Here is a 15,710-nt window from a genome sequence, read left to right as displayed (position 1 = left end):
AATAGTCCACATACAGTAAATTCTGTCTCCTGCACTACAACTCGAGCAGGCTGTGGTTGTAGGAGTGGGAAACTCTTCAGAAGCTAGGGCCATTCCTTTGGAGGACTCTAGATAACAGGACAGAGATTTTGAATTGGTTTGTATTCAGGGGTGAGTCAGTTCACAGCATGGAACACTGGGTTAACGTGTTTAAGGCAATTTTAGCCATTAAGCATTTATCCTGATGCATCTTCTACCAATTGGAATCTTTTTCTGGTGTGTGGTTTTATTCCTACACATAAAATGTGAAGAAAAAAAAAATATCAAGCCTGGAGGTAACAAATAGAATAGCATGCCAATGTGTAGCATGATTGCACTGCAAAATACTACCAGATGTTAGCAACACAAGGAATCATTACTCTGCAAGCCTTTGTACGGAAACTCCTATTCAAGTGATAGGAATCTGGCACAATATTGGTACTATGCGCAGAAAAAAGGTACTATACATAGACCACATATGTTTTATAAACCTAAAAATGTGGTTAATTCTTATTTTGCAAAGAGAAAAATTCAAATCTATTGTAAGTGCCAACTGCTTGTTAAAAAGTTATAATTTAGCTGATTAAGCATATCTAGAGCTATACATAGAGTATCAGAAACCCAGAAAGAACAAGAGACTAAAGAGATTCAAGCCTGTGCCAAATGAAATTTGGAACTGCCAGGTTGTAGCCCCCCAAAGCAAAGTTTATAATGGAAATGCTGACAGACTTTCAATTATAGTAACTGTACTGGTTATTACTAAAATATACAGAAGGGTACAAGACATCCTGACATTATGAGTTGTGGTAACTTGACTAATATTCCTATCCCATATTTAACATCATTCAGACATTGTTTCTATTAATGTAACATCTTCTTGCTCTCTTGCAAAGATGGATAGGCAAACTGAGAAAGTTCCAGATGGACATGGAAAATTTAAAGCATGGCAGTTCTTTATTCTCATATAATGGCCATAAACTTATGACAACTCTTAAAGTTAACCCCCACCTTCCATTCTCCAATAAAGCAGCTCATAAGAGACTGATAAGTAACATAGGAAAGCCGAGACTGTAAGACAGGGGCAGGGGGGTTCAGTTAGGGGCCACTGACCCACAGAAAAATCAGACAGGGCCACTTGCAGGTGAGAACCAAAAAGCAAAACAAAACAAAAAACCTCACTGACCTAACCTCCAAGTGAAGGGGGTGGGGGGAAAATAAACACCGCCTCCCCAATACACACAGATGTGGCCTCCAACTGAGACGCAGGGAGAAAAAAAAAAGACTTTTACAACACTACCCTCAAGCTCCACCGCAGAGCCTATGGGGACCAGGGTGAATAGATTTTGTGAGGCCCTCCTTATATCTGGGTCAGGGCCAAAAATTAGGGGTTCAATGCACAGGAAGGGGGTTGCTGGGGAGTATGGTGGGGAGTCCAGGCAGGAGGTAGGGCGCAGGAATCAAATAGGATGGGAGTGAAAGTGTGGGATGTAGAGTGCAGGTACAGGCTGGGGTGAGAGGTCCAGGCAGGAAGGAGGGCACAGGAGGATGCAGGTGGTGCAAGAGCAGGGTGGGGGCAGAGTCTGGGTGGGAGGAGGTGGGCACAAGAGCAGGCTGGGGGCCCTTGGCAGGATGGGGGCATGATATAGGGCCACATATATGACACAGCTTGGAGGCTCGGGGCGCAAAGTGAGGCTGAGAAGTGCCTTCTGCTGGCACCATCCCATGCCTGTCCCATGGGCCGTGATACAGCCAATAGAAACAGCAGGTGCAGTGCATGTAAGGAGTACTTCCTTCCCCTGTCAAGGAAAGCCTACAGGCTGCATCTGACCTGGCTTGCTTGGATTGAGCCTGTGAGGCTCAGGGCTCCCCATGGTCCAACATAGAACTGGTGCTGGGACTCAAGCCATGGCACCTCCTGAATGACTGGAGAGCCAGCGCTGGTTCGCACCACTTCAAGGGGAATGGGGGCAGGGCGTTGAGCCCCAAACCTTGCCAGCCAGATCCACCCCACGGACCGTAAGTTCCCTACCCCCACTTTAAAAAGATAAGCTATTTTTATGTGGCATGCAATATAGTTATAGCTGTGTTGTTCCTGGATACTAAAGAGACAAAGTGGGTGAAAATGTTATCTATTATCTCACCCACCTTGTCTAAGGTGTTTATATATTATATACACCAAAGATTATACTGTAATTATACTATAAAATCAATGCATGTAATAAGACACCTAACCATATGCAAATAAATTAGAACATTATGAGCCAAATGTAATGCTAAAATATTTAATACAACGGAAATCTATTTTTGTTAACACAAATAGTTTAAAGTTTTAAAAAGCATTGAATATTTACAGAAACAAAAACATCAGCAGCAGTTACCTTAGCTAGAACAAACACTGAAAGTGCTTGCAATCCATGTTACAAGATGTGCTGATCATAAACTGGGGTCAACAAGAAATATCGCCCCTGCTGCACAATATGGAGTTTTCTGCCAGAATGCTCATGCAGTTTCGGTAACTGAAGGCCATGATTCCTGATGAAGGCCATTCAAAAATTGCTAAAGAGGCCTATTGTTAACCTCGTGGAATATTACTCACATATTTGATGTCTGTTATTTTAGGAATGCTGAACACCTACAAATCCTAATCTAATGAAAGGGAGTGTTAGGCTATGTTTACAGTAGAGAGCTTACAATGGCAGAGCTGTACTAACGCAGCCACTGTACGAGCTCTCATTTAACTGCTCTGTGCTCATGGGAGAAAGTGATTTTGCCAGCATAGCACTATGAAACTTTACCACTTATACCAATGAAACTTTTATCACCCAGAGGTTTGTTTTTTTCACTTTGCTGACCTAAGTGGTAGTGTACATCTGGCCTTAGATAAACAGTTGCTCTAAGTTGTGTACTGCCTCCTTCATTTCAACAGATACTAACTCAGATATCAGTTCCACAAGGAAGAAAGCACAGAGACAAAAATAGAAGTATGCTATTGAAGGCAGTAGTTCATTGCAAGCTACCTAAGTGTGACAATGTACACAATATAAACATTGTATGTATGGACACTCAGATGCTTGGATGAATAGCATGTTGAAAATCCAAGATAACCATATAAATTGAGGTTTTGAACAAAATCTATAAATGTGTTAATACAAATCCTTACTCTCAGGACTTCGTTTCTGCCACTGATTATACTCTGCTGTTAGAGCCTTCAGTCGCAACATTAACAATGAAAGCTGTCAAACGAAAAGAAAAATAGTAGTTAAAAACTAATTCCTGAAACGTGCCAAATGGTACTTGAGTAAGATGAGACAGAACATTGTAACCTAGTGTTACATGAGGAAGAATCTGGAAGATCCAATGGAGTACATTTCACTAGTTTTTAGAATCACCATTGCTTACATTTTATTTGTTAATATACCAAACCTAATTAGAAGTTAAATATTCAGATTTGCACAGAATCAATATCATATCCAGTGCTCTGGGCGCCCTTGACAACATTTAAAGAACATTCTGAAACACAGATCTGTCAATTCCACAGATCAACTCAAACAGTGACAACATGAGAATAACTGAAATTGATCAACACCCCTCTCTCCGAAGTCCCACACCTACTTATAGATAACTTCCATTTCCTCAAGAACTGGGAAGAAAAGTAAGGTCTTCATGTCCTGAAAAGGGACGAATTTCGGCTGCTACGCTCTAGACAAGAAAAGCCCAGAATCTACCATCAACTGCCTATTCAGACTGATAGAGTTTAAGGTCAGAAGGCAGCACAGAATCCTCTAATCTGACCTCCTGTGCATCACAGACTGTAACAACTTGTGTTTGACTAAGCTTAACCTGTGGTTGACTAAAGCACGTTTCAGAAATATACCCAGTTTGGATTGGATTACAACAGTGGAGAGTTCACCACTTCCTTTGGTAGTTGGTTCCTAAGAATTATCACTCATTGTCAATATTTGAATTTGTCTGGCTTTAGTTTCCGGCCATTCTCTGCTAGATTTAAGTATTTATAACACCTGATATTTTCTTCCTATGATGATATTTGTGAACTATAATTAAGTCCCCTTCCAATCTTCTGTTTGATAAACTAAACTGATTGACTTCTTTATACCTGTCACTGTAAAGCACTTTCGATAACCATGAATGATTTCTATGGCTATGCTCTGTACCCTCTTCAATTAGTCAATATTCCTTTTAAAATTTGGACAACCAGAACTGTATACAGTACTCTAATCACCAGTTTCACCAAGGCCATATACAGCTGAGCTTTGCATTTGGCTGTATTAAGGTGCATTTTATCTGAATGTGCCTAGATTGTTCTATATGACCCCTTTGTTCTTATTATTTACCTCTCCAATCATGTCATATGCAAATTTTATCAGCAGGGATTTAATAAAGTAAAAGATTTAGTTCCAGATCACTGACAACAAGTCTTCAATTCATACCTTTGCTGAGCGCAAGTTTGACAGTAATGTCATAGGAAAGTGAAGTCTTTAGCAGATAGCCTTTTATAAGTGAAAACTAGCAACTTAAAAAAAATCATCTGGAAATGAATGGGCAGCCAATGCAGGTCACAGAACAAAGATTAGCAGCATCCATGACAACTTTTATAATATGTAAGTACACTCTCTCTTATGTTATAGCCATTCAAAATCGAACATTTTAAGTCTTCACTTTACATGCAAGGCCATGTATAATAGTACATATGTAAAAACACGATACTAAAGCTCTGCTAAATCAGATGGGTAGCGTTTGGCTTCTGCAAAAATGTCTATCAGCCCTTTTTTGTACTACTTCTGTTGAAATACACAGAAAAAAATGCAGTGGGAAAAACACAACATGTGATTTCAGTATAGCATATAAAAACAAAGTTAACCAATCTTCGCTTCTATTTATCAAAATATTTGCAGTTCCCTACAGCAGAAGAGATAAAACAGTAATACTTTTCTCTGTTTCCAGAGCATTTAAAGACACTAAAGTAGGTACAGACTCTTGCATTTTTAAAAACAATATAGTAAGAAATGAAATGTACATTTAAGTACAAAGCTATTGTCATGATCATGAATGCCATAAAAGGTAGTGCAGATTCAATTTGGCTTTTGCTCAGCTAAAATATTCAAGATCAAGACACTATGAATCAGCCAAGTTCACATAATAAAAGTATCAAGAATTGACAAATGAATGCCGGGTTTTCACTGCTTCAGATAACCCATTATAGTAATTTTAACCAAAGGAAAATAGTAGAAAAGGTAACTACCATACACATATCCCACCTAGAAAGTTACTTTTATAGGACAATGCCCATTCTTCTGCAATACTATGGTACTGTCTCAGCCCACAGAATTAGCCGGTTTCTTTATCAGGTTTTTGTTTATATTGGACATGAAAAATGCTCATGCACAAATCTGAGTGCTAATATACAAATAAACTCTGCCAATCAGTAATCTTAATCACAGAGATAATTTACTTCAGCAACAGACAATAAAAATTTCAGAAACCCCTTAAACCATATTGTACTAAGAAACACAACCTTTTATACTTCCCCTCAAGCCTCCTCAGACAATTGGCTCTCTCAGTGTGCCCATGTGGTCATCGAATTTATTGTGGATGGGGAGCAAATTCCATACTCCCAGGACCCTTACAGAGAATGCCCTGCTGACAACCTCTTTTCTTTTATAAATAGAGGCTTATAGGTGAATGCTCCAATGACTGAAGTTCAGTCAGCACATTGCAGGGTAAGTGGCAATCACTCAGGTAGGCAGGTTACAAGCAAAAAAGGTGTTAATACATTTGGGCAGAAAGTCTAGCAGATCCCAGGGCACTGCTGTCACAGTGCCTTACTTAAAGGGTTTGTCTACACTACCACCTTCCTTCGAAGGAAGGATGGTAATTAGGGTGTTGGGATTTTACTAATGAAGTGCTGCGGTGCATATGCAGCACTTCATTAAGCAAATTCCCCCCCACAGCAACTTCAAAGTTTTAAACTTAGAAGTACCAGCGTGTGGCTAGCTGCAGCTCATCCGCTGGTATTTCAAAGTGCTGGGGCAACTTCGGAGACCCCTTACTCCTCAAAAGCCAATGTAGACTGATTTAAATCACAGCAATTTAAAATCACACACACACACACACACACACACACACACACACTGATTTAAATCATGTTTCCCACTGATAATACTTCACATATTTCTTAAACAATGGTGCAAATCTGATCATTAAAGCATGTTAATTTAAAACGCAGTACAGCAATTTACATCTAAAAGGGTATTCTTCATGTAATTATTTTAGATAACTTGATTTATTAATTTAGGAACTAGTCCTTAATACTCACTACTTGTGTCAAGCTGCAGATGCAGCAGCAGTGCATTAGGAATGGTAAGATCTAAATCACGCACACACGCAAAATAGCTCCTATATTTTGTTATACTGAGTCTATGTCTATATTGCCACAGAAGAACAACCTGCTCAGGGTTGATCTTCTGGGGGGTCTTGTTTCACGCGTGAGTGAAACAGCGCTTTCCAGAATCAAAGTCTATCCTAGAACTCCTCGCGAGTGGCTGGGATTAAGGAAAGTCAATGGCAGAAATGCTCCCGTCAACCTTCTTCTTTATAGAAAGCCACTGAAGTCGACCACTGATAAGTCGATTTTAGCTATGCAATTGGCATACCTAAATTGTGTATCAGCAGTTGACTGCTATGTCTGGTGTAGACTTAGCCTAAATCTTAAGTGTTACCTAAATGTTTCACCTGTCTAAATGCAGCAGTCTCCTGAGTTGCTGTCAGACTGCTGAATTTGAAAATTCAAAAAAAAGTAAAGACTGTTAATTCTAACAGGCAAGTCATCAGAATACTAAATATACAGCATCCTTAAAGCTTCTATAATCACCTTTTATCTTACCCATTCCTGCTGTCATTTTGATTCACAGGCAAACAGAAATACAAGTTTTCCTGCTTTTTTAACTCTCAGTCCATTTTTTCGATTACTGTGAACACCAAATGATGACAATTCTTTCTGTGCCTGCAGAGGGACCTACTGCTGTGAAAAGTTGGCATAGCAACTTTTTGAGGAGTAAGGGGATTTCGAAGTTGCCCCTGCACTTTGAAGTAACGGTGGGTGCGCCACGGCTAGATGCATGCCAGTACTTCGAAGTTTAAAACTTTGAAGTTGCCGCAGTGGGGAATTTGCTTAATGATGTGCTGCCTATGCACTGCAGCACTTCATTAGTAAACCCCAACACCCTAATTACCACCCCTCTTTTGAAGGAAGGTGGTAGTGTAGACAGCCTTAGAGCACTCTTAATTTTGGAGTAAACCCCATTGAACTCACTGGTACTTCTGTTTTTTGAGACAACAAGCATACCACGGGGTTCTCTTCGAAAAGGAGAGTTACGCTTAAGGTAAAGTAGAGAATAGATTTATGGCATCATTATTGTTGTCTGTGGCCATGATGTTCCAAAATAAGGGGCATGTATTATGTCATACAAAATAAGAAAATGACACTCTGTTGCAACTGGCAACTCTAGATTTCTCCTACTGAAATTGTCTGTATTGAATACTTGGACGATAGATTCTAAACCTAGTTAACTAATTACACAAGCCATAAGGATTAGATAAGCAAAATCTTCTTTCTAACAATATCCAACACAGAAAAATAGCTTGAGAATTTACTTGTCAAATCATACTCATGCTAAAAAGCATTGGAAGAGTCTTGTAAAAATTATGCATTTCAAAGTGAATGACTGAACTCATTAACCAGTTGATCCACCCAAACATAACCACATCTTCAGCCATATCATTTTCTCCCAATAATGAATTTTCCTTATTAAGTTTCATTCTTGAAACAAGGCCCTCTACCTCCTTGCACTGCTTACACTTGTCGTGTTTTCCTTTTTTACCCTATTTTCGAAAGGGGGCTCTGTCAATAGATCTCAAGGAGCGTCTACACATCAAAAGTGTTCTTTCGAAAGTAAAATGAAAGAATGTGGTTCTCCTTTCAAAACTGCTCTTCCTTTCCAATTTCAGGAGAAGCGACCCCTTTTGAAAACGTCTTTCAAAAGAAAGCGTGTGTAGATGCTCTGCAGGCCCTTTTTTCTGAAAGAGCAGTCCTCATGGAGCCTGATTTTTCAATCCCTGGCTTGTTCTTTCGAAAAAGTGGGGCCTGCATAGATGCACGCTTTCCAAAGAAGTTCTTTGAGACGAGATCTTCTGGAAGGGCTTCTTTCAGAAGATCTCTGTAGCGTAGATGTAATCAGGAAGTGGGTGTGCTGAATAATGTCTTCCCTTTTTCTTTCCAGTGTATTTTGTTTCAGAAAAGATTCTTTCGAAAATGGGGTTTGTTTTTGAAGGAACACCATCTACAGGGCTGTTTTTGCTTCTGGAAAAGCCTCTTCCTGAAGTGCAATTGCACAAGAATATACAAATGAGATGTGAGATATGTAAATCCATGCTTCGTCTGCATTTTCGAGCTTGTTCCCTTGCTATACAAGGACCAGTACTGTTCAACATATTCATAAATTATCTGGAAAAGAGAATAAACTTTGAGGTGGCAAAATTTGCAGACAATACAAAATTACTCAAAGTTAAACCTAAAGCAAACTGCAACGAGCTACAAAGGAAGCTCACAAAGGTGATTAGGCAAGAAAATGGCAGATGAAATTCAATGCTGATAAATGCAAAGTATTGCACATTGAAAAAACAATCTCAACTATACACATAAAATTATGAGGTCTAACTTCACTGTTACCACTCAAGAGATCTTGGAATCATTGTGGCTAGTTCTCTGAAAACACCCATTCTATGTGCAGTAGAAGTCAAAAACAAAATAAAATGTTAGGAACCATTAGGAAAGAACAGATAATAAAACAGAAATGACTGTAATGCCACTTTATAAATCTATGCTACCCCCACATCTTGACTACTATTTGCAGTTCTGGTCACCCCAGCTCAAAAAGATATATTAGAATTGGAGAGGGCACAGACAGCACAACAAAAATTATTGAGAGTATGGAACAGCTTCAACAGGAGATTTGAAAGTTGTCTTTTTTCTAGTCTGAAAAGTGCTAGTCTGAGAGAGAATATGATTGAGGTCCATGAAGCAAGTAACACTTCCTTGATATAACACAAGAGACAGGGACCACTAAATCAAACCAATAGACAGTCGGTTCAAAAAAAAAAAAAAGAGAAGAAAAGCAGAGTTAACCTGTGGAACTCATTGTAAGGAGATGTTGTAAAACCCACAGTTAAAAAAAGAAATAGACAATTTCAGCAGCCCCCAGCCAGTAGCACTCTCAGGGAGGCTTCGGGGCCTGCCAGCAGTCCCAGCCCACTGGCTATTCAATGCGGCTCTCTGCTCGGGGGTGGGGAGAGGGTGGAGGGGGAAGAGGGCTTCACATGCTGCCACCATCCGCAGCAAAATATTTCAGATACTACTGTTTGGAAACCAGTCAATACGAGCTGAGAAACTGTGCTACCCCCACTCTGAGCAAAATCTCTCAGCTCCTATTGGGTAGTTTGCAGCACAAAGAGCCACAGGGATACGTGAACTGCTTTGAGTGGTGCTATTCCTTGCCACAGGGGCAGGCCATGGGTGGATTAAAAGGCCTGGCAGGCTGTATGTAACCCAGAAGCCATATCTTTCCTGCCCTTGTCGTAGGCTTCTTCAAGCTTCTAGAACTGAAGACTTCACTTTTGTTTTCAGTCCTACAATTAATTTTTATTTGTACTAGAGAGATTATTTCCCCCCAGATGTCTACAGTGGGACAGCATATTTTAAACATTTGTCTCAAGCAGCAAAATTTCCTGAAACTATTTTGTATAAATGTATGAACTTTGCACTGAACCATTATTTTATTTCTCTAAAGAGACTGATAGAAGAAAGTAAAAACAAATTTTAATTATCTATATTGAGCTTTATTTAACAGATACAGATGCTATTTGTCCCCAAATCATTTTTGTACCATGTTCAATTTTGATTGACAAATCAAATAGTCCAACTACATATTTTTATATCCACTTTATATTATTACATCCTTAAATAACATACACATGGGGAATTGCTAAAGAGAAATATTTCCATTTAGTCAAATACTTGTTCTCTTTATAAAACTGTTCCCTTCCAGAGCTCTGGATGTATGTATTCAGTTTATAAAAACATACAACATCCACCACTCAAGGCTTAACCTTCCCTCGCAAACACTGCAGAAATCCATTCTCACATGCTCCAATTTGATCTTTTTATCTCCAGTTTTCTTTTTTTTGGCAGCATTACCAAACTATTTCTGCTTCCTTAAAACAGCCATGAACAGGGAACAGATGATCAGCAGAGTTCCCAAGTAAAGATTTCCAGAGCAGACAGTAAAATATATGTACACAATCTCTCTTGTCCCACCCTTCCCAACCTCTCCCTAAAAAGTACAAACAAACTTCCCCCCCACAAACAGGCCCATTATAGCTTTCTTCTGTTCCCAACAACCAACAAGCCTAAATGGCTGTTATAAGACCTGTTTGTCCCTGTATTTTGCTAGGGGCAACATTAAACAGTCGGTGTGGTTGGAACTGCTTTGCCCACGATCACTTTGATAAATTTAAATGCAACTTACATGCAATTACTGGATATGAACATACTTCGAGAGTAAAACATTTACACATTACTAATAGACGCTAAAAAAGGATACACAACTCGGTATAGGGAAAGTGAAGAATGTTAGCCTGTTTCCTAAAAAGCAAGAGAACTGATATTTGTCTGATAGGAAACTAAAAGTTGTTCACTAAGTACATAAAATACAAACTTACCTGAGCATCTGATTCTGGAAGTGTTTCTGTTCCTTGCAGTGTTAGCTTGTTCTGACACTTAGAAGAAAGAAAAAAAAGTGACTATTAATCAGTCCTTTCCTTTTTATGCCAGACAAATAATGATTTAAAATTCCCCCAAAATAATAATGTTGTTTTATAGCTAGAAGATTTAATGTGGCTCCCACCACGTTGCTGAAGACCATACCTGACAGGATAGTGACAGAATGTTTCAAAAGCAGATCCTAACAAAAGGGGGGTCTTCACTAAGGCTATGTCTAGATTGCAGGGATTTGTCAACAAAACCTGGGGAGCAGCCAGATTACAAAGCACTTTCTGTCAAAAGTAACTTGACAGAATGGAGCACTTTTGTCGACAGCTGTACCAAGCTTGCCATGAGGAAGAACGCCATTGTTGAGAGCAATTGGTCTACAAATCGCCAGTCTGAATGTCCCAGGGGGCCTTTTCCCAACAGAAAAAGCTGCTGAGAAGCTGCACAGGTGTCACAGCAGACGCCCCATCCACAGCAATCCTCTGGCCTTTCTTAAAGCCACAGAGAGCCCAGGGAAACCCATGGCAGGAAGCTGAGAGCATGGGAGAAGAGAGGCATCATGCTACACATGCCCTCACCATCTGCTAGCTGAAAGACATGGCAGAACCACAGGCTCCACAACAACCAGCACACACAGGTACCCAAGGGAGCAGCCTCAGGGGTCCCAGAACCCTCTCCGGGGCTCCAAGAGCTGTGTGAGGGAGGGACAGTACAGTCCCCCAGGGATGGGCTTTCTCCTCAACCCTCACACCCCAACCCCACTTCCTGAGTGTCCCCGTTTGGCAGGACACCCCCGCCCCCCAGGCAGGGACTACAGTCCAAAGGTTACCTCCATGAGGAGAGCCTGAATGGTGGACTTCCCCATGCTGAACTGGTTGCCCACCAACTAGTAGCTGTCAGGGGTTGAAAGCTTCCAGAGGGCAATTGATACCCGCTTCTCCATGGTGATGGCGGGCTGCAGCTCGGTGTCATGTGTCTGGAGGGCAGTGGCAATCCAGGCACAGAGCTTCAAGAAGGTGCCCTTCTGCATGTGAAAGTTCTGGAGCCACTGCTGGTCATCCCACTGCTCCATGACCAGCCGGTCCTGCCAGTCTAAACTGGTGCAGAGTCTCCAGAGCTGCCTGTGCACCTGGGGGTGGAGGGTGTGCAGCTGTGACAGTCCTGCAGCCAGGATGACATTCCCGATGGTGCACTTGGGGTTGCCCTCAGGGAGGAACAGGAAGACGGCTGCCAGAAAGTTCAGCACCAGCTGTAGCGTGTCTGTGTGAGGCCATTGCAAGCCCGGGACAGTTCTGACAGCATGGCACCCAGGGACAGGCTGTCTCCCCTCCAAACGCAGGGCAAGCACAGTGGGTGTTTGGAGAGCTCTGCTTCCCTTGCAGAGCCAGGCAACCCTGCAGCAGGGTCAGGGAATGACTGTGTGGAAGAGTCCCTTTAAGCCCCCATTTCTGCAGGGTTCTGGCACCAGCTCCTGGAAGGAGCGGGTGACCTGTAACGCTGGCTGACAGTGTTCCAGGTGGAGGTTTTGTCGAGAGAGCGGCCGGGCTGTCTGGCCACCCTCTGTCAAGAGTGGATCGCTCTTTCAATGCACCTTGTTGTCTGGATGCACTCTGGACAGAAGTTTTGTTGCAAGGTATCTTCGGACACAAACTTCTGCTGACAAATCCCTGCAATCTAGTCATAACCTAAATGAATAAATGGAAGTAGAGGCACTAGAAAAAGAGGATTTGACCACCTGGAAAGAGATACAATAACTGGAAAATATCTGTGAGTAGGAGGAAGACAGCGTTCTGAATATATGAGGCAAAGATGCAAAAGGAGACTCAGGAACAGTATTAAAGGGGAAACTAAGAGGAAAAAGTTGGGAACAAGACTGATTTGGAAAGGAACAGAGAGGGAAGTTAGTTAATCAGTGATGGCTCTCACTTTAAACCAGCACTTCCCTAAGTTTTGAATACTGAGACCCTTTGGGAAGACAAAGCCATTCATGTCCTCTTTCAATCACAATATGGCCGTTGCTCTACATTCCATTTTCTCTGAAAATTTTCAGGAACAAGGGGCTTTCCTTCCGGGAGATCCCCCAGGGACTGTGCCTCTACATGCAGTTTTGGAGTCCAGAAGAGCTTCTTCCAGACTTCAAATCATGTGACCATATGCTAATGAGGCACCGGGAATTTACATTCACACCTCATTAGCATTTTTCAGGCCGTTTATTAGCATGCCACTTTCAGAGAAATTGGCATGTGTAGTAACAGCCTATGAGTTGTTCAAGCTCTATCCATATCTTAAATCTATACGCTATGACACATCCTATCCTTTCTCAACTGCTAAGTCATGAAATTAATGATGCTAGCATACAAAATATCATCAGTGGTATCTTGAGTTTGCAGCCACTGAAATAAAAAGGACAATTATTGCAGTTACTGTTTCTACTTCTTTGTAAACTTGGATAGATATTGCTGCTTCAGTTCCATTGGAGTCATATTTCAAAGTTGTACTGACTAGCATAATAGCTAAAGACTTTTTAGTTTTCATAAAAGCACTGGAGAACAACTGAAAACATCTGTCCACATCCTCTGTAGATTTCTACACTACCACCAGGGTAACATGTCTCATACACAAGGAAAAACATATGAACACAAATAGTCCAATTTCTAAGGTGCATATATAAGCAGGAAAGGGCTTACCAGCTACATTTTAAAGTTGACATCTAACAACTAGATTTGCCAATATATATAACAATCCAGTAGGCTGACTCCTTTTATTGAATTCAGGGAGATTTAGCTTACTAGTATTAACAGGGTTTGTTTTTTTTTTTTTTCAATCATATCAACTTTTAACTAGAACAGTATTTTTCAAATCAACACTTACTTATTGTTAACCAACCAACAATTCACCCAGGACTACACTAACGTATAATCAAGAGTCACATACAGACAATGCAAATTATCAATTTATTTGATCATAAATTCTCATCTCCTCACACATTTATTGTACTTCCAAAAATGTACTTGTCTTTAAGGACTATGCTTAGAATATTTAAAGCAAGTACTTAACAATTATTTTCAATATCTTTTAAGTAAATTTGCATAGACTTATAAAGAACTACAATCTATAATTATGGTTACTTGAGGTTTCACTACAGAGTGAATACTCAGCAAGATAAGCTACAGGCATTCATATTAAAGAACATTTGGGGAAATACAGTCTTCGAAATTAAATTACGGCATTTCTTTTTGTCCTCTTAACCATGGGATGGGGAAGGGTCCTTTCCAGCCAGCTGGTTCAGGTGTCAGTTGCACTTTGTATTCTGCAGCTACTTTTGTCAGGTTCAACATGGTAACTTCAGTTTTATAGATTCTAATTTTAGGGATGGTTAGATCAGCCCATTTTCAGATTCCTTTTGGACATACTTATAAATTCAGGCTCATCCCATTTTCCTGGCACAACAAAACCTTAATCTTGCTTTAAATTTTGATAAGAGGAAGCTGTACACCCAATATGGTGGTCCTAGCTCTTATCACTTAGGAGCAGTTCTTAACTAGACAGGCAAAAACTCTGTAAAAATATAAGATTATTTTCTCCCACAGTCTTCTCCTTGAGAGCATATACACTTTTGAAGATCAAATACAAGAAACAACATGGTCCATAACTAATGACATGAATACCTCTTCCATCTGCCTCCATATCTCCTCACATTCATCCAACAGTTCTTCTTTGGCGTCTGCAGAACACATTATATTACTGGTGATTGCTGGGGCCAGATCATGTTGGTATGAAGACATATGTTTTGCCAATTTTTCAGCCTATGGACAAGCAGGAAATTATAGTCATCGTATGGAAATGAAATTAGAAAATGATAATCATATCCACCAAAAAACAGGAAAAAAGTATGATTTTTCTTAACCGACTTAATCTCTTAACAGAAATTCTGAGCAGTGCACAAACTTTCATTAAAAGCTGCTAGATCTATTAGTGAACTAGTATTTTAGAAAAACAAAGCACCAATATGTTGATGGTCCCCCAGAGACCTTTTTCACTTGGCTTGGTCAGAACACTTTGTCAGTTGTGGGAGAATACTTCATCCAGTTCTGAGATACAATAAGCTCAGTTCAACTATAAATTTCACCATTTGGGTCCCTTTATTTGGCATTCTGCAAAACTACACAGAATTGATTAGATTTAACAGTATACTACACCTCCAAAGTTGCACAGAAATATCTCTTCCTTTTTACCCATTTAGACATTATATTGCATACTACATACTGCATCACATGTGCAGCATACTATATCTGTGCATTGTCCAAACTTGACCTCATTTCCATATTCCAAATTCATCTTGTCCATGAAATCATTTCCTAACAATGTGTGTTCTCCCTCTTGTCTGGCCCCAATATTATGTTTTTAGGATGATCTTAACTTATCAAATGCTCTGTTTTCAGTTTAATGATCTGCTTACCTCCTTAATTCTATCCTTCAAGGGATAATACTTCCCTTCATGTAAAATACAGTAAACCCTTGATTTTATGGACTTACGTGGGAAGGGGAGTCCATTAAACCAGAATGTCCATTAAATACAACGGTCTACTACTCACCCAACCCTCCAAGGCTCCCCCTGCCCCAGTTCCCTAATCTGCACCAGAAAAAAAACAAAAAAACCCAAAACAAATTGCCGGGGACTCACCAGACCATGGCTGCTGGCACTGCCAGAGACTGCCACGTGGTCAGAGCTGCACTCACCAGACTGCAACTGGAGGGGCCACCGGAGCCACCACACACTCGTCCCACCAGGGGTAGGGTGTGTATGTCAGCAGACAGCACTTGAGTACACAGCCCAACCCTGGTGAGA

General features: G+C 40.6%; 1 protein-coding gene across 1 annotated transcript in view; it reads right to left on the bottom strand.

Annotated features, from left to right (window-relative positions):
• Nucleotides 1–14,661, bottom strand: part of CENPK (centromere protein K) — a 30,062-nt gene extending 15,401 nt beyond the window's left edge. The window contains exons 1-3 of the mRNA XM_074994266.1: nucleotides 14,530–14,661; nucleotides 10,813–10,869; nucleotides 3,179–3,251 (exon numbers count right to left, since the gene is read on the bottom strand). Of these exons, the coding sequence (XP_074850367.1) occupies nucleotides 3,179–3,251; nucleotides 10,813–10,869; nucleotides 14,530–14,646 (247 nt within the window). The 5' untranslated portion in view covers nucleotides 14,647–14,661. The remainder of the gene's footprint in view (nucleotides 1–3,178; nucleotides 3,252–10,812; nucleotides 10,870–14,529) is intronic.
• Between the last annotated feature and the right edge of the window lie 1,049 nt (nucleotides 14,662–15,710).

This window comes from Carettochelys insculpta, chromosome 5, assembly GCF_033958435.1.
Source record: "Carettochelys insculpta isolate YL-2023 chromosome 5, ASM3395843v1, whole genome shotgun sequence".
In the NCBI taxonomy this organism is placed as follows: Eukaryota; Metazoa; Chordata; order Testudines; family Carettochelyidae; genus Carettochelys; species Carettochelys insculpta.
Note: the sequence above shows the minus strand (reverse complement) of the source record. Positions and strands in the feature narration are given on the sequence as shown.